Genomic DNA, 19,359 nt, shown 5'->3' with positions numbered 1-19,359 from the left:
TTTCTGTTAATGATTTCTGGCACAGTCTTATAAAAAAAATAAGGCACCTGGATGCTTTTTTTGGCTTTTCTAACTGAGCCTTAGCTTACAGTGTTTTACCTATTGATATTATTCTCCCTTTTATACCAACCTTTCTGACTCTTGATGACTATTTGGTCCTAATAGAAAAATTAAGGCAGATGATTCCTAAAACAAAAGGATCTGGGATTATTCTGAAAATCCTGGGATATTGAGGGGATAAAATCAATTGAATCTTCTGAGTTTCTTCATTCTCTGTGTTCTGCAAGATTCAGCAGACTCATAAATCCATTGGTCTGCTGGGCTATGTAGGGCATTTCAAGGGCTCAGCTTGTACCATTTCTTATTAGTAGCACTTATGGAAGTACCAAATTATTAGTCCATGTTAGATATCCAGTTTGAATTTCTCCTAGTTCTTGCATTTCAGTGTTTTTTATTTTTTCCAAATTCTTGATAATAATTACATAAATTACTTTTTATGCACAGATGAAAAGGAAATGATCTTAGATTGATTAAATTTTATTCCAGGCCCAGACAAATTGTTTATGATTATAGCTTCCTTAATTGGCACATAAACTAACTTTCAACTGTGGCTTTTATCTCTTAAAAGATATGATTCATTAAAATTGGAGAAATTCCCTTGATTTATGCATCCAGGTTTCATGTGCTTTTTGCCGATGCTTCATTCAAATTAGCAAGTAATCAAATTGCTAACTTATGCTTACTAATTAGAACGGTGTTCTAATTAGTTTGGGATGGCAGCTCCTTCATATGAATCCAGATAATAAACTGGAAAAAGGGTGTTATATTTTTGAATTGAATTGTTGTCTCAGACCAGAATTCTGTTGCCTTTTTTACCTTTTATTTTTTGAATTTGAAATCTTTCTATTCTAGAAACAGTACATGCTGTATATTTATTTTGCAAACTTTGCCATTTCTCCCTTCCAGGAGGCTGTCTGATTGATAATGGAGAGAGTAAGACAATTTTATAAGCAGAGTTCCTGACCGGTTTGAAAATTATGCCTTTTCCCTTGTAAAATTTGGCAGGCAGCAGAGTATGGTGAGAAAACAACAGGGGTTTGAAGTTAGGCCAAGGTTGGAATGCTAATATACTAATTACTAGTTACTTTCACACAAGTTACTGGATGTGTACACTGGCAAATTAAAGCTTCCTAACACACAATTGCTTCAAATATAGAGTAGGCTTATAATCTTTGTCATGCTAGGAAATTATGAGATATAATAAGAGAATACATGAAACTCTGGCATCTGCGATTTTCAAGTTGGCCTTCATTCAATAAATACAAACTACATTCTCAATATCTCTTAAAAATAAATCTTCTTGATGACTTCTTATTAATTTATTTCTTACTGCTCCACTGCTGCATGCAAGATCTTATTTCCCTACCTGGGGATCAAACCCATGCCCCCTGCAGTGGAAGTGGAGAGATTCTAAACACTGAACTGCCAGGGAATTCCACTTGATGACTTCTTAATAAAAGGCTACATCACAGAATAATTGATATTTTATCATCTAAAACCCTCTCTTATTCTGTATTTCTGCATATCTATTATATAATAATGATGATTAATGGTTATTTGTGTAACCCTGAGTCTAGAGGATCCTCCCAAATTATTAAAATAGGGACTTCACATGATTTCCTCTTTAAGCATTTTCACTATATTCCAATTCCTTAAAAATAAGTAATCCAGTTGATTGGGTTTCCTTTTGGTTTCAGGCAAAAATTCCATGGTTTAATACTGCATATTTCAACAATAATAAATACATATTTGAAAACTATCTGTTGATTAGAATATAAACTTCCATAATTGTGCTGCTGCTGCTGCTGCTGCTAAGTCCCTTCAGTCGTGTCTGACTCTGTGCGACCCTATAGACAGCAGACCACCAGGCTCCCCTGTCCCTGGGATTCTCCAGGCAAGAACACTGGAGTGGGTTGCCATTTCCTTCTCCAGTGTGTGAAAGTGAAAAGTGAAAGTGAAGTCGCTTAGTCGTGTCCAACTCTTCGCTAACCAGTGTATTGAAAAATACTAAGAATAATATAGTAATACCACCCATTATCCAGTACTTACTATATGCCAAAGTCTTGCATGTTTCTTTTTTTTTTTTTTAATGTAATATTGTTTGCTTTTGAACTGTGGTGTTGGAGAAGACTCTTGAGAGTCCCTTGGACTGCAAGGAGATCCAACCAGTCCATCCTAAAGGAGATCAGTCCTGGGTGTTCATTGGAAGGACTGATGCTGAAGCTGAAACTCCAATACTTTGGCCACCTCATGTGAAGAGTTGACTCTTTGGAAAAGACCCTAATGCTGGGAGGAATTGGGGGCAGGAGGAGAAGGGGACAACAGAGGATGAGATGGCTGGATGGTATCACTGACTCGATGGACATGAGTTTGAGTAAACTCTGGGAGTTGGTGATGGACAGGGAGGCCTGGCATGCTGTGATTCATGCGGTTGCAAAGAGTCAGACACAACTCAGTGACTGAACTGAATTGATTGTTTATTTAACTTCAAAAACATTTCAGCATTCTAAACATACCAAAAAAATAAAAATAAACAGAACGTTGCAGATCGTGTTTAGTGCAGAAGGTTCTTGAACTTTGACTGGTGCAGTGGCTCTTGGCTTTGCTGACAAGGAAGAGTTCTATGGTTTGTTTTTTAAAAAACAAAACAGTTTAAAACTACCGCACTTCAACTAAAAAGGATCCAGTACACTTCTCATGCCAGCTGACCCCATCCCCCCTTTGCCACAGCTAAGAATGGCAGTGGGATGCTATGTCGCTATATACAAACAACAGACAACCCGAAGCTGAATGGATGCCCACCGCCGTGTCCACAGGCCCAGCCCCGCAGCACATGCCCCGAGCTATGGCCCCTCCAGAAGGCATCGCCCCCACAGCCTCCACGCCAAGCAAGGAGCATCAAGAGTGTGTCTCGGTTGCTTTGTTCTTTTTACAAACTATAGATATGTACAGTTGAGAACTCGGGACTTCTAGCCAATGACCATAGAATTAACACACCACCTTACAGATTTAAAAAATGCCAGAAACATCTTTAAAAGCCTTGTCACACCAACAGCAAAGTGCACAGAGTGAGGAGAACACAAGACCCTTTTCGTTTTAAAAATGTTTGGAAATATGTACAGCTTTGATACAGTTTCCGGGTGATACGGTTTTCCATGGCCACTTCCTGTAAACCACTGACAATTGCTGGAGTGCTTTGAGAGACTGCCATATGATCATGATCCAATTGGGTAATTAAACCTAATGAGGGCAACAGACACATCTCGGGTGAGAGGTGTGTCAGTCAGGGCACTCCCTACCCTAAGGTATTCACAAGGAGACAGGTCAACAGTTTTTTAATTCATCCTCCTCCTCCCCTCCTCTTCCTCCTCCTCCTCTTTGTCTTCCTCTTCCACCTTTTTCCCGGCAACTTTAGCAGGACCCTTGGTGCCATCAAACTTCCCTCTCGACTTATGGTCTGCAACATCCTTCTCATACTTCTTCAGCTTTGCTGCCTTATTGATGTATGGCTGCTTCTCACTGTCGCTTAAATTATTCCACATCTCGCCCAGCTTCTTTGCCACATCTCTGATAGAGATGCCAGGGTGTGCAGACTTGATCTTGGGGTGGAATTCAGAGCAGAATAGGAGAAATCCAGACGGTAGTCTCTTGGGGCCCTTCGGGTCCTTCTTCTTGCCTCCCCTAGCTGGTCCGTAATCCTTCATTTCCTGATCACAGTGCATTTTATACGCCTTTGCCATTTCATCGAATTTAGACTTCTCTTTCCTGGACATGGTCTTCCACCTCTCAGAGCATTTCTTGGAAAATTCAGCAGAATTGACAGGGACTTCTGGGTTTTTCTTCTTATGTTCCTCTCTGCACATCTGCACAAAAAAGGCATAAGCACACATCTTGCCCTTTGGTTTCTTGGGATCACTTATAGCCATCTTGACTGTATTGTTTGCCAGTCTGGGCAGTGCCGTGCAGGGCAGGACACATGGCTCGGTACTCCACAGCCTCGCGCTAGCTGCCTCCATGAGAGCCCAAAGTTTTGCATGTTTCTTAATCTGATCTCAGCATCTAATCTTGGCATTAACTTGGACCACAAGAGATGTGTAGTATTGGACAATTTCACAGATCAAGAAAGTCGGAGAGGTTAAACAAATTGTTTAAGGTCACACAGGAAGTGAGTGGCAGAACAGACTTGAACCTACAGCTGTCTTACTGAGCCACTTTATTCCAAAGCTTGGGCTCTTAACCTCCATGGAACTCCAGACTGCCTTTTATAACTGGCTTCTCCTCTGTCTTTTTCTTATGCCTTGTGGTCAAGCCCCATTCTCTGAATGATTATGCGTAGGAAAATGAATTGTGAAGAAATGAATTATTATGTGAAAGACCCTGATGCTGGGAAAGATTGAAGGCAGGAAGAGAAGGGGATGACAGAGGATGAGATGATTGGATGGCATCACCAACACAATGGACATGAGTTGAGTAAACTCTGGGAGCTGGCGATGGACAGGGAGGCCTGGTGTGCTGCTGTCCATGGGGCCACAGAGTCGGACATGACTGAGTGACTGAGCTGATTATATGTTCTCATATGCAAGTCAAAAGGACTATTTCAGCAGGAGGGAAAATGTACTGGCAAGGAGCAATGCCATGCCACATCTCTGAGCTGATGGGTACAAAGGCCACACCATCTTTAACATTACTGTTGAAGACAAAGGTACTCAACAGTGTGGAAAGTCCACTGTGAGTCATTTCCCTTTGTTAAGGCCAGAATGTAGTAATGGAAAGGGTACTTTTCACACTCAGTAGAAAATAAAATCAAAGAATGGGAGGGCTTGCTGGTAATAGCTGAAGAGAGATGACCTGGCCACGTGAGCCTGTGATGGAGAAGGAGTCTAATCTCTCAATGGAGACACATTTAAAGTTGACAGCCATCTAGACTGTTGTACGTGTGGTATGTGCTTTTTTTCCTGGGCAAAGGGTCCGGCAGCACTGTCAAATTCTCTATGGTATTCATAATCAAAATACTGCTAAGAGTTAGCTCATCTAAATTTAGCCTTACAAAAGTAATTTTTAAAAAGATATAAAGATGGAATTGAACATACTTTCTGGGGATGTAATTATGTATGATTTTACATTCACCACTCCAGATAAAGAGCTAAATTAGGCAATATTGCCTAACGTTTAAGAGCAGTAAGTTTTGGAAATCAGTGAGTGGGTTTGAATCATTATCACTGTCCTAGCCATTTTTAACTTCTTAGGCTCAACTTCCTCATCTGTAAAGTGGGAATAGTAATATATGTATTTATTTATTTATTTTTTAATATATGTATTTAAAAGTGATATATATATGTGTGTATTTGTGTGTGTATATATATATATCAGTGAGTTGTTATGGGTATTACATGAGGAAATTTGGATTATCTATGCAAAGAAAAGTATAAATTATCTAAATAGAGCAAACAGGTTCTATATAGGTTCATAGATATTCAGTAAATGATTATAGTCAGAGCCCCACAGCTTTTATTTTAAAACTTAAAACAATTTAGTGAATCTAGGAGAAGGCAATGGCAACCCACTCCTGTACTCTTGCCTGGAAAATCCCATGGATGGAGGAGCCTGGTAGGCTGCAGTCCATGGGGTTGCGAAGAGTCGGACACGACTGAGTGACTTCACTTTCACTTTTCATTTTCATGCATTGGAGAAGGAAATGGCAACCCACTCCAGTGTTCTTGCCTGGAGAATCCCAGGGACGGCGGAGCCTGGTGGGCTGCTGTCTATGGGGTCGCACAGAGTCGGACACGACTGAAGCGATTTAGCAGCAGCAGCAGCAGCAGCCAATGTCCAAAAGACAGAAAACAGAACAATAAGAGTAACTTAGTTTAAGTCAAGGGAAGTGAGTTTTCAGCAAAACTGAGACAGGAGGTGTGAGAGAAGGCAGCCAGGTTGTTGTGCTTGAAGCAAATCTCCAGGTTACCATGGGAAGGCTGGGTGGAGGATTTAGGAGTCATCTGATTGAGCAGTTGCTGGAAATACGTGATGCAGCTTTGCAGTTACTTCAGATGCAAGAGTGGGTCGCACAGCACAGTAACCATGTTCAGCTGCTTCAGGGTTTAATTATGTAGACAACTTCTCGAGGAGATATCCCAACTGCTTGCAAAGCCTTGCCTCATTTATTATAGTCATGAAGACACACGAATCCTCATGTTGAAAAATATATTAGTTTATAATTGGGAGGTGGGGTGGGCGATGGAAATGAAGGCCTTGGTAGCTGAAAATGCTCCAGAGGTTCCATTGCTCTTGCAACAGTTTTAAGACAGGCAGGCGCAATCCTGAAAGCAGGAATGAGGCTCCTTCGCAGGTCAGTTTTCCTCAGCCTGCTTTTATTTTTTTAATATAAATTTATTTATTATTTTTTAACTTTACAATATTGTATTGGTTTTGCCATATATCAACATGAATCCGCCACAGGTATACACATGTTCCCTATCCTGAACCCTCCTCCCTCCTCCCTCAGCCTGCTTTTAAAAAGAGATGTTAGTTTAAAAGAAAAGTGCCTGCACAATAAAATTTAAAATTTCCCAACAGAAATTGAAATAAAAGAAAATATTTTTAATGACAATTAGCAATCTACAAAACTTGAAGATGTAACTAAGATTTTGCTACCCCTGTGACTCAGTGGTAAAAAACCCACCTGCAAAGCAGGAGGGCCGCAGGAGCCGTGGGTTCTATCCCTGGGTGGGGAAGATCCCCTGGAGAAGGAAATGGCAACTGACTCCAGAATTCTTGCCTGGAGAATCCCTTGGACAGAGGAGCCTGGTGGGCTGCAGTCCATGGGGTTGCAAAAGAGTCTGATACGACTTAGCAATTAAGCAATTAATATTTTAAATTAGTTATTTCCTTGATATAGTAATTTATATTAAACTTCCTAGCATGGAGCTTGGTATATAGTAGGCTTCACATGTTTTTCTTCTCCTCTGTCTTTTCATATCTTTCCTGTTCAATGAAAACTTCAAAGCTGTTAAGGACCCCAGTCACAATGCCACAATGGTGTTTTATGTAATAAAATATATATTTTTTAAACTCACAAATATATCCTGCCTAAGATTTGTGTGTCCTCTTCAGAGCTAAACATTCTTTGTTTTTCCAGGGTATGAAATCTTTTAACAAATAGAAATAGGATTTTTTTCCTCTGCAGTAAAGGCCATAGAAAAGTTTATGGACTTGTCCTTCGCTTTTATGAATGGGATGTGAAAATACCCACTTCCCTTTCCCAATAGCCATTTCAGAGAAAACCTCTTTTCTCATTCTACAATACTTACGTTCTAAATCCTTACACAAAGCTATTAATTTATATTTGCTGATTTGACTGAATGTATAATCTCAGTCTTAAAGCATTTCAAGTTCTTTTTGGCAACCACAGGAAGTTTCCATGTTCTGAAAGGGAATGTTCAGTTTACTTTCTTATTTAATTATGTGGTTTTAACTCTATCAAAAGAGGTAAGTTTTGATTGAAAGGAAATCTAGAAAATATGATGGGAGGATGAGGGAGAAGCAAATCCTGAAGACTTTTTGGCAAGCAGCAAGTTAAACTTGCCCTCCCATCCTTGGTGGTATCAGAACCCCAACAGCCAGGATGTGTTTACTTCATTCAGATTTAAAGAGGTAAATTCCAAACCTCATAGTAGTATCCTATTTCTTATAGTGACAAACATCATCATTTTTCATCCAGTGAACCTGTAATTTTGTGTTCTAAGAGAACTTTGGGGTAAATTTTTATTTCTGTAGTCATTAATTTTATATGAAATATGATAATTTTCTAGTGTTTTCTCTTGTTTTTTTAAACAGCAAATTTTGGTAGCACAGTATTGTCACAAATTATCCCTTAGGGGACACAGTAACTTCTAGGCTTATAGCAAATTGGGAAAAGATGCTGGATAAATATCCAGAAAACTTCATGAGGTGTCTGAGAACATCCAATGCCGGCATGGAGTCGGGACCCTCAGCGTCTCCCTGTGGTTCCCTTGTTAGAAGTCTCACATAGGACTAGAATGAACTAGGATCCACTTGGATGAAGACTAGCAAAAATAATCTGCTCTGGGTGCCAGTCAGACTTGCGGAGCTTCGGGAGTCCCTGGAAGGGTGGATGGATTTTTTTTTAAAGAGTTCTTAGGACAGTTAAAACCTCACAGGAGTGGGTGGCAAGCTGTGGTTTCTGTGGTCAGACTGCCTGGGTTCAAGTTCTAGTTGTCTGGTTGTACAACCCTGGGAAAGTTGCTCAACATCTCTGGGCCTTAGTTTCCTCATCTATAAAGTGTGTGTGTGTGTGTGCGCGCTCAGTTGTGCCTGACTCTTTGTGACCCCACGGACTGTAACCCTTCAGGCTGCTCTGTCCATGGAAGTTTCTGGGCCAAGAATACTGGAGTGGGTTGCCATTTCCTACTCCAGGGGATCTTCCTGACCCAGGGATTGAACCTGCATCTCTCATGTCTTCTGCATTGGCAGGCAGATTCTTTATCACTGTGCCACCTGGCAAGCCTATCTATAAAATGGGAAGGTAATAAAAGCAGAGTTGTTTCCAGGATTAAATAAAATACTTTTTAGAAAGTTGAATAGGACCTGGGACATAGTAATGGTGCGTGTTTAGAAAAGAAAATACCAGAGAAGGGGAAGATCAATGTAGTCTAGAGCAAGAGGTGGTAAATTATGACCCATAGGCCAAATCTGCCCTGTCTACCTTTTTTGATCAATAAAGTTTTATTGGAACACTGCTATAGCTGTTTGTTTATGTGTTGTCTATGGTGGTTTTCATGATACACCTGCAGAGCCTAGTAGTTGTGACAGAGACTTAATGGCCTGCAAAATCTAAAATATTTACTATTTGTCCCTTCACAGAGATAGTTTGCAGGCTCCGAACTACGGTCTTCATTCTTTCACATTAGTGCATTTCCCTTATTCAATAGTAAATACTTTCGCCACAGATCCAGCAAAAGTGCTTCCAGCCCCTCTTCCCCTCTCCAAATGCGTGAGAGTCTGTAGGTCATGAAACTCCCACGAAGCAGCACATTATACCAAGCCGCCAGGCCGCCCATGTCACAGAATGAATTGTGACTGGCTCTTTTGTGGTGGTACTGTGGACCATTGAGACTAATATGACAATTACCTTCTGAGTATTTATGTGAGATAATTTAATTTTAGAGCTCATAAACAAGATCAGAGTTATGTGGTTTAACAAAAGGTCTCCTTATGTGTACGTACTCTTGCCAAAAACATGATGAAATCCTGAAACATGGCAAACTTAATGTGCACTTTTAGATTTACATGTGGCAAACAGAATTGAGTAGTGTATCTGTTCATAAATATTCCTGCTGCTATTGGGAGGCACTTGGGAAACATGGATAGTTCTAGTCAATATGAACATGATTTCTTCCCTCCCTGGGGGGCCCCCTCCCCATAAATACACTCATACCAAAACCCTGCAGGCAATTTTTCTGTTTAAAATTTTTATGTTCCATAGCAAGTATACTCGTCTTTTTTCAGCATCTTGCCTATTCATTTGTACCTGATCTTACTTATGCTGTCTGCTCATTCTGATAGGAAATCCTGTCTTCTTTTTGTTGTTGTTGTTAATTAATTAATTTTTGGTTGCACTAGGTCTTCGTTGCTGTGCGCGGGCTTTTCTGTAGTGTTGGCAGCGGGGGCTCCTCTCTGTTGCGGTGCACGGGCTTCTCACTGGAGTGGCTTCTCTTGTGGAGCATGGGCTCTAGGGAGCACAGGCTTTGGTTGTTGCTGTGTATGGGCCTGGTAGTTGCCGCTCATGAGTTTAGTTGCACTAGGGCATGTGGAATCTTCTTGGACCAGGGATCGAACCTGTGTCCCCTGGAGTGGCAGGTGGATTCCCAACCACTGGACCACCAGGAAGTCCTGAACTCGAGGCTGCCCTGGTGCTGTGTCTTCCAGAGGCTCCCGAAGCACAGTAATATACAAGAAAATTTGTTTGTACTGGTACTGGGTTAAAAATTAGATTTGGTTTATTTACCAAGATTTTCAGGTAACTTTCAAATTAAAAACAACCTTTTTTTCCTTTCAATCCAATTTGAAAACACCAGGCTCAGTCATGCCTCTTTGTCAATGGGAGAAGTACTGGTAGAGGAAAATATGTTTAAATTAATTCAAAGTTATTTAGAGATGCACTGGTGATTAGGAGCTAGGTTCATTTTTTTTTTAAGGGGCTGGGTTTATTACCTTTGCTGATATACAGCAAATTCCACCAGTGATCAGTTTCATTCAGCAAGTACTTGTTTAGAACAGATTCTATGCAAAGCTTGTGTGGCCATACTTCTTTTTAAAGATATTTTATTATTTATTTATTTTTGGCTGCAGCGGGTCTTAGTTATGGCATGCTGGATCTTTCCTTGTGGCGAGGGGCTTCTCTCTAGTTGCGGCATGGGTTCCAGAGCTCACAGACTCAGTAGCTACAGTATGTGGGCTTGGTTGTCCTGTGGCATGTGGAATCATGCCAGACCAGGGATTGAACCCGCGTTCTCCACATTGGAATGTGGACTCTTAACCACTGGATCACCACAGAAGTCCCATACTTCTCTAAATCTGTTATACTGGAACCAGTGTTTCAATTACCTGACTATGGGTTTGAATAAAGACATTTTAACAGCATTGATTTATATATATATATATATATATATATATATATATATATATATAAAAGCACTTAATTAAAAGACGCTTACTCCTTGGAAGACAAGTTATGACCAACCTAGATAGCATATTGAAAAGCAGAGACATTACTTTACCAAAAAAAATCCATCTGGTCAAGGCTATAGTTTTTCCAGTGGTCATGTATGGATGTGAGGGTTGGACTGTGAAGAAAGCTGAGCACTGAAGAATTGATGCTTTTGAACTGTGGTGTTGGAGAAGACTCTTGAGAGTCCCTTGGACTGCAAGGAGATCCAACCAGTCCATTCTGAAGGAGATCAGCCCTGGGATTTCTTTGGAAGCAATGATGCTAAAGCTGAAACTCCAGTACTTTGGCTACCTCATGAGAAGAGTTGACTTATTGGAAAAGACTCTGATGCTGGGAGGGATTGGGGGTAGGAGGAGAAGGGGACGACAGAGGATGAGATGGCTGGATGGCATCACTGACTCGATGGACGTAAGTCTGAGTGAACTCTGGGAGTTGGTGATGGACAAGGAGGCCTGGCGTGCTGTGATTCACGGGGTTACAAAGAGTCGGACATGACTGAGCAACTGAACTGAACTGAACTGAAGCACTTAATCACTGTAAATGTAATAGCATGTATGAAAAAAGGGTAATAGTCATCTTATTAAAAATGCATACTGTATAAAACCTCACTGATAATTAAAAGAACCAGACCAAAATAAGATTTTTTTTTTTTTTTTTTTTTTTTTACTGACAGTTTGGCAAAGATGAAAATGTCTAATCATATCCTGTGTGTTGGGTGTGAGGGGAAATGACTATTCACACACACTGTTGGTGGGAGTTTAAATTTGACAGATCTTTATGGAGGGCAGTTTGGCAACAGGTACAAAAATTTATTTTTTTGACTCAGCAGTTCTGCTTCTAGGAGTTTATTCTACAGATATACCTACATGTTCAAAAATATGGACAATGATATTCACTCCAGCATTGTTATAATAGTAAAAAAAAAAGCTGAAAGCAACAAAGTTTATGGTGTGTCTCTTCTGGACTGAATTATGATTCCCTCAAATTCCTATGTTGAAGTTCTAACCCCTAGTATCTTAGAATGTGACTCTATTTGGAAAAAGGGCCTTTAAAGAATGGATTAAGTTGAAATGAGATTCTAAGTTGTTGTTCAGTCGCTAAGTCGTGTCTGACTCTTTATGACCCCATGAACTACAGCACGCCAGGCTTCCCTGTCCTTCACTATCTCCTGGAGTTTGTTCAAATTCGTGTCCACTGAGTCATTGATGCTATCTAACCATCTCATCATCTGCCACCCCCTTCTCATTTTGCCTTCAGTCTTTCCCAGCTTCAGGGTCTTTTCTGATGAGTTGGCTCTTCACATCTAGTGACCAGAGTATTGGACCTTCAGCATCAGCATCAGGCCTTCCAATGAATATTCAGGGTTGATTTTCTTTAGGAATGACTGGTTTGATCTCCTTGCAGTCCAAAAAACTCTCAAGAATCTTCTCCAGCATCAGTTTGAAAGCATCAGTTCTTCGATGCACAGCCTTCTTTATGGTCTAACTTTCACATCTGTACATGACTATTGGAAGAACCATAGCTTTGAGTAGATGGACCTTTGTCAGCAGAGTGATGTCTTTGCTTTTTAATATTTGGTCTATGTTTGTCATAACTTTCCTTCCTTGGAGCAAGTGCCTTTTAATTTTGTGGCTGAAGTCACCATCCACAGTAATTTTGGAGCCCAAGAAAGTAAAATATTTCAGTTTCCTCTTTTTCCCCATCTATTTGCCATGAAGTGATGGAATCAGATGCCATGATCTTAGTTTTTTTTAATATTGAGTTTTAAGCCAGCTTTTTCACTTTCCTCTTTCACCTTCATCAGGAGGCTCTTTAGTTCCTCTTTACTTTCTGCCACTGGAGTGGTATATCAGCTGCATATCTGAGTTTGTTGATACTTTTCCCAGAAATCTTGATCCCAGCTTGTAATTCATCCATCATTTCACATGATGTACTCTGCATATATTATTGTTATAGTAATAAGTTAAATAAGCAGGGTGACAATATATAGACTTGTTGTACTTTCTCAGTTTGGAACCAGTCTGTTGTTCCATGTCCGGTTCTAACCATTGCTTTTCGACCCACATATAGGTTTCTCAGGAGACAAGTAAGGTGGTCTGGTATTCCCATCTCTTTAAGAATTTCCACAGTTTGTTGTGATCCACACAGTCAGTGGCTTTAGCATAATTAATGAAGCAGAAGTAGGTGTTTTTCTGGAATTCCCTTGCTTTCTCTATGATCCAATGAATGTTGGCAATTTGGTCTCTCGTTCCTCTGCCTTTTCTAAATCCAGCTTGTGCATTTAGAAGTTCACGTACTGCTGAAGCCTAGCTTGAAGGATTTTGAGCCTAACCTTACTGGTATGTGAAATGAATGCAATTGTACAGTAGTTTGAATATTCTTTGACATCATCCTTCTTTGGGATTGGAAAGAAAACTGACCTTTTCCAGTCCTGTGACCACTGCTGAGTTTTCCAATTTTGCTGACATATTGCATGCAGTCCCTTAACAGATCATACGGGTGGGGGAGCCCTAATTCATGACTGATGCCCTTGGAAGACGAGACAGACCAGGGGCACGCACAGAGAGGAAGGGCCGTGTGAGGACACAGTGAGAAGGCAGCCGTCTGCAAGGTAAGAAGAGAGGCCTCAGAAGGAGCCAGACTTGCAGGCACCTTGATCTTGGACGTCTAGCCTCCAGAACTGTGGGGAAATAAATTTCTGTTGTTTTAAGCCACCCAGTCAGTGTTATTTTTTTATGGCAATCCTTGCAAATGAATGCAGCATCCATCTAATGAAGTACTATGCAGTTCCAACATAAAGCATATTGCCCTCCCATTTATTGGATTCAAACTTTTTTTTAAAAAAGATACACTATGGTATGCTTGTCTGGAGAAGAGAATGGCTACCCACTCCAGTATTCTCTGAGAATTCCATGGACAGAGGAGCCTGGGTGGCTACAGTCCACGTGATTGCAAAGAGTCAGATATGACTGAGTAACTAACACACACACACATTATATGCTTATATATCCATAAGCATTTTGTAGTTGTTTTGGGGGAAAGGCCTCCTAGTGGGGCTTGGTGAGAGAGGCTTTTAGCTTTCATTATATACCATTTTCAACTGTTTGAATATTTTTATAAGAGCTTATAGGTTTCATAATAAAGCATCTAGTTAAAATAAAAGCAAAACAGCATTCTGCCTAGAATATGAATATTATCTGACAAATGAGGGATGGAGTACAGACCTTCCACCAATGTACATAGTTCAGAATAGTGTTTGTTTTATTGTTGTTTTTTTCCCACTGAAGTTTGGCATCAAAGAATTTATCCTAAGGGAGTGACCAGAGATAGGTAAAATGATAGGTGTCCTAAGGTGCCCACTGTGGTTTTGTTTAAGAGAATGAAATATTGGGAATTTAAACAGCAAGGTGTGGTATAAGACCTAGGGTTAGGGTTCAAGAATATGTGCTGCCTTGACATCTGAAACTGGATGGGGGGAGGGGCTTGATGGCTTAATTGCAGGTCCCCTCCCCCACAAATTCTGTTCCCTGGGATAAGGTACACTGGCCCAAGCCCTTCCTTATCACAGGGCCAGGCACAGTGCTGCTTATCCCTGAACAGTGGGCTTCTTCAGTTCCTTGCCAGTGTGCAGAATTATTCAGACAAGTCAGTGACACCTCCCTGCAGAAGCCAGGGGTCACCTCACCCTCTTGTTTCTATGGAGCTTGTGTCCCACAGACCCTGCTTATTCACTCTGTTTCTGGGGGTAGCCCCCAGGCAGTTGTGCATGGTGTGCACGTGTTCCCTGAGGCTGTGAGTGTATGGGGCTGTAAAATTGCTGTCCATCTCATCTGTCCAGTGTCAGGTGTCATGTATCCCACCATCCCTGTCACCTTAAGGCAGGAATCCTTCCCTCATCAGTGGAGCGAAGGGAAACAAATAAAACACAGAGGACTGATGAAACAAAGGACACGACACTCCAAAGCCAAAAGGCTATACAGTCATTACAAATCTTGTAAAATACCTGAAAGTAAAAGTTGCTCAGTCGTGTCTGACTCTTTGTGATCTCATGGACTATACAGTCCATGGACTTCTCCAGGCCAGAATACTGGAGTGGGTAGCCTTTCCCTTCTCCAGGGGATCTTCCCAACCCAGGGATCGAACCCAGGTCTCCCACACTGCAGGCAGATTTTTTAACATCTGAGCCACCAGGGAAGCCCAAGAATACTGGAACCCAGTATTCAGTATTCCATGAGCTATCAGGGAAGCCCTACTTAATAATATGTAAAATTGCTTATAGTATATTTGGGAACCCCAATTTGATTCCTATCAGGAATCTATCACAATGATCCTATCACAAAATGATATTGCTCACATTTTTTTTTTTAATAATTAGAGGAGAACCAGTATTCTTGCCTGGCAAATCCCATGGATGGAGGAGCCTGGTGGGCTGCAGTCCGTGGGGTCTCTAGGAGTCGGACACAACTGAGTGACTTCCCTTTCACTTTTCACTTTCATACATTGGAGAAGGAAATGGCAACCCACTCCAGTGTTCTTGCCTTGAGAATCCCAGGGACAGGGGAGCCTGGTGGGCTGCCGTCTATGGGGTTGCACAGGGTCGGACACGACTGAAAGAACTTAGCAGCTTAGCAGCAGGATTTCTAAGACTCTCAGCAGAGCACATAGAAGCCTTTCACAAAAAAGATTTTTATTTCCTCTTAAGCCAGGGCAACAGATTTATTGTCAAAATGATCTGATGTTTTAGATATATAAAAAGTTAAGTTTTTTCTTGTGACGAGAACCTGTAAGATCTATTCTCTTAGCAATTTTCAAATGTGCAATGTGGTGTTAACTATAGTTGTCATGCTGCACATTACAAGTCACCCCAGGACTTGTTTATTTTATAACTGGAAATTTATATCTCTTGACCCCCCTTAACTCTTTTTGTTTTTTAATTTTTCTTACACAAATACATAATGTTTCAGAGTGTGACAATGTCTACTGTCTGGTAATAAATTCGGCAAGTCCATCAGATGCAAAATGTCCCTATAGTTAAGAAAAGGATGATCACTTTAACACATTAACTACCGCAGTTCTTGGAATAGTTTCTGAAAAACTGTGTGTGAACTTTTTTTGTGGAGCCTGTTGTGCAAGTGACTTTATTTTTGTTTAAAAATGTGATTTTTAAACTTGTCTTTAGAAAAGGTGTCTGTGCATCTCACAATAAAACTTGAAGTGAGTAGAATATGTACATTTCATGTAATGGGAAAACATTACCTTCTTGACAGTGAGTAGAGCTTCAGTCATCACAGAGGGAAGGTATGTGAGAGAATTTTTTAGAACAACATGTCTTCATAATTATGATTTCTTGGATTGTGGTTACTTTTATCATAACAACCATATATTGAACCATGTGAGATGAGCCAGTGAAAAATCAGGTTTCTGAGCCTCCAACTGAGCTGTCCTCCTTTCAGAGACTGGCAACTCAAGTTCTTGTTACATAACCCCAAGCTTCCATAGTAGCAGCATCCCATGATCTCTCCCTGTTCCCTCATAGCATCAGGAGTTTACTATAACATGTTGCACCGGGGGACCTGGGGGTAATATGTGTCCAAGACTTCCCTGCTTTATGCTAATGCTATGCTAAGTCACTTCAGTCGTGTCTGACTCTGTGCGACCCCATAGACGGCAGCCCACCAGGCTCCTCCGTCCCTGGGATTCTCCAGGCAAGAACACTGGAGTGGGTTGCCATTTCCTTCTCCAATGCATGAAAGTGAAAAGTGAAAGTGAAGTCGCTCAGTCGTGTCCTACTCTTAGCGACCCCATGGACTGCAGCCTAACGGGCTCCTCTGTCCATGGGATTTTCCAAGCAAGAGTACTGGAGTGGGGTGCCATTGCCTTTAGGAAGGTCAATTGAGAAGAAAGTCTTTTCATTTTTTAATTTGAGAGAGTACTAGTTGTCCCACTGCCTTTGTTAGAACTGCTGAGGGATATACTGTCCTTTCCTTTTTCACTTTAGACAGTTAATGGCAGAGTGATATAAGTAAGAAAGTAAAGGTGAAAAATGGAAGTGTATGTCAATATTGCATATTTATTCTTCTAAAAATTCAAAATGCTTTTCATAATATGTAATAATTTCATATAATATCAGGTTTAAAGTGAAATCCCAAAGAAAGGCAATGCCAAAGAATGCTCAAACTACCGCACAATTGCACTCATCTCACACGCTAGTAAAGTAATGCTCAAAATTCTCCAAGCCAGGCTTCAGCAATATGTGAACCGTGAACTTCCTGATGTTCAAGCTGGTTTTAGAAAAGGCAGAGGAACCAGAGATCAAATTGCCAACATCCGCTGGATCATGGAAAAAGCAAGAGAGTTCCAGAAAAACATCTATTTCTGCTTTATTGACTATGCCAAAGCCTTTGACTGTGTGGATCACAATAAACTGTGGAAAATTCTGAAAGAGATGGGAATACCAGACTGCCTGATCCGCCTCTTGAGAAATTTGTATGCAGGTCAGGAAGCAACAGTTAGAACTGGACATGGAACAACAGACTGGTTCCAAATAGGAAAAGGAGTACGTCAAGGCTGTGTATTGTCACCCTGTTTATTTCACTTATATGCAGAGTACATCATGAGAAATGCTGGACTGGAAGAAACACAAGCTGAAATCAAGATTGCCCGGAGAAATATCAATAACCTCAGATATGCAGATGACACCACCCTTATGGCAGAAAGTGAAGAGGAACTCAAAAGCCTCTTGATGAAAGTGAAAGTGGAGAGTGAAAAAGTTGACTTAAAGCTCAACATTCAGAAAACGAAGATCATGGCATCCGGTCCCATCACTTCATGGGAAATAGATGGGGAAACAGTGGAAACAGTGTCAGACTTTATTTTTTGGGGGGCTCCAAAATCACTGCAGATGGTGACTGCAGCCATAAAATTAAGAGAGGCTTACTCCTTGGAAGGAAAGTTATGACCAACCTAGATAGCATATTCAAAAGCAGAGACATTACTTTGCCAACAAAGGTTCGTCTAGTCAAGGCTATGGTTTTCCCAGTGGTCAAGTATAGATGTGAGAGTTGGACTGTGAAGAAGGCTGAGTGCCAAAGAACTGATGCTTTTGAACTGTGGTGTTGGAGAAGACTGTTGAGAGTCCCTTGGACTGCAAGGAGATCCAACCAGTCCATTCTGAAGGAGATCAGCCCTGGGCTTTCTTTGGAAGGAATGATGCTAAAACTGAAACTCCAGTACTTTGGCCACCTCATGCGAAGAGTTGACTCATTGGAAAAGACTCTGATGCTGGGAGGGATTGGGGGCAAGAGGAGAAGGGGACGACAGAGGATGAGATGGTTGGATGGCATCACTGACTCGATGGACGTGAGTCTGAGTGAACTCCAGGAGTTGGTGATGGACAGGGACGCCTGGCGTGCTGCGACTCATGGGGTCGCAAAGAGTCGGACGCGACTGAGCGACTGAACTGAACTGAACTCACTCCACACACACACACACACAAATACATATAGCTCATGTGCCCAAAGGAAAACCAGTCATTGTCCTTAGAAATGGTGGTGGTTTGATTAACTAAAAACCCAAGTACATCTCAGGTCTCAAGTACATACAGTGGCAAAACTGAAATTCTGTGGAAAATCAACTCCAGGAAAGCATGGGAGATAGTTCCTAACGTCACCAAAGGGTGTTTTTGGTTTTTTTTTTTTTTTGTTATGGAAATCTATAGTAATGATTAATACAGTCTCCAAATCACAAATTGCTTTTGTTCCAAAAGTTCACTTGAAAGGCAGTTGTCATCGCTCAGAACTCATTTTTCCATATAAGCAATATCATCCTGTTAGTTCCGTTCCCGGGCTGATTCCTGAAAGCTTATGCAACACATGTGCAGTTAAACACTGCAGCTCTAGACTTCCAGATTATCAGTCCCTGAAGGGTCTTCAGAGATCGTCAAGTTGAATAAAAACATGAACTCATACAAAGGGTGGGAGGAGAAAAGTGACTTGTTTGGGTTTATCCAACAGTCAGGACTGGATCCACATCTGACTTCCAAGCTGTGACCTTCCAGTATCCTATAATTTATAAAATTAGGCCACTACTTACCTCCATATAGCTCTAAACAGGTTACTTCTGAATAAATATATATTACTAGAGCACTTAGAAAGTGCTCTCCCTCACAGACTCACAAAATCTTCACCACAATCCTGTGAAGATGGTAAAGCAGATCATCTTCCCATTTTAAGGGTAAAGACATGGAAGCTCAAAGAGGTGAAATAAATTGTCTTTTGACACACAATTAGCAAGTGGAGGACTTGGCACTCAAAGTTTTCTGAGTCTGAGGCCAGTGTCTGCTCCTCTATTGATGTTGTGGCAGGAGTTTGGCCCAGGGTTTGCTTGTCCAAAAGTTGTTCTGAGCAGGGAATGTCCTGGAGCTGAGGGGCACCTGCCAAGGGAGGCTGCAGGGTTGATACGGCAGTAGAGAGGAGGAAAGGGAATGGGAGGGGAGGCCAAGGGCTCTGGTGGTTTTATCAGTTCAGTTCAGTTGCTCAGTTGTGTCTAACTCT

At 41.1% G+C, this 19,359-nt stretch overlaps 1 protein-coding gene across 1 annotated transcript; it reads right to left on the bottom strand.

Annotated features, from left to right (window-relative positions):
* Positions 1-2,427: 2,427 nt before the first annotated feature.
* LOC102391753 (high mobility group protein B3-like) lies at positions 2,428-5,299 on the bottom strand. The gene has a single exon (XM_044934677.2). The coding sequence runs from the start codon at positions 4,074-4,076 to the stop codon at positions 3,396-3,398; it is 681 nt and encodes a 226-aa protein (XP_044790612.2). The 5' UTR covers positions 4,077-5,299; the 3' UTR covers positions 2,428-3,395.
* Between the last annotated feature and the right edge of the window lie 14,060 nt (positions 5,300-19,359).

The sequence above is a fragment of the Bubalus bubalis genome, chromosome 22 (genome assembly GCF_019923935.1).
Source record: "Bubalus bubalis isolate 160015118507 breed Murrah chromosome 22, NDDB_SH_1, whole genome shotgun sequence".
In the NCBI taxonomy this organism is placed as follows: Eukaryota; Metazoa; Chordata; class Mammalia; order Artiodactyla; family Bovidae; genus Bubalus; species Bubalus bubalis.
Note: the sequence above shows the minus strand (reverse complement) of the source record. Positions and strands in the feature narration are given on the sequence as shown.

Coding starts and splice junctions, on each gene's coding strand:
- LOC102391753 (XM_044934677.2), bottom strand. CDS start 4,076: ATGGAGGCAGCTAGCGCGAGGCTGTGGAGTACCGAGCCATGTGTCCTG.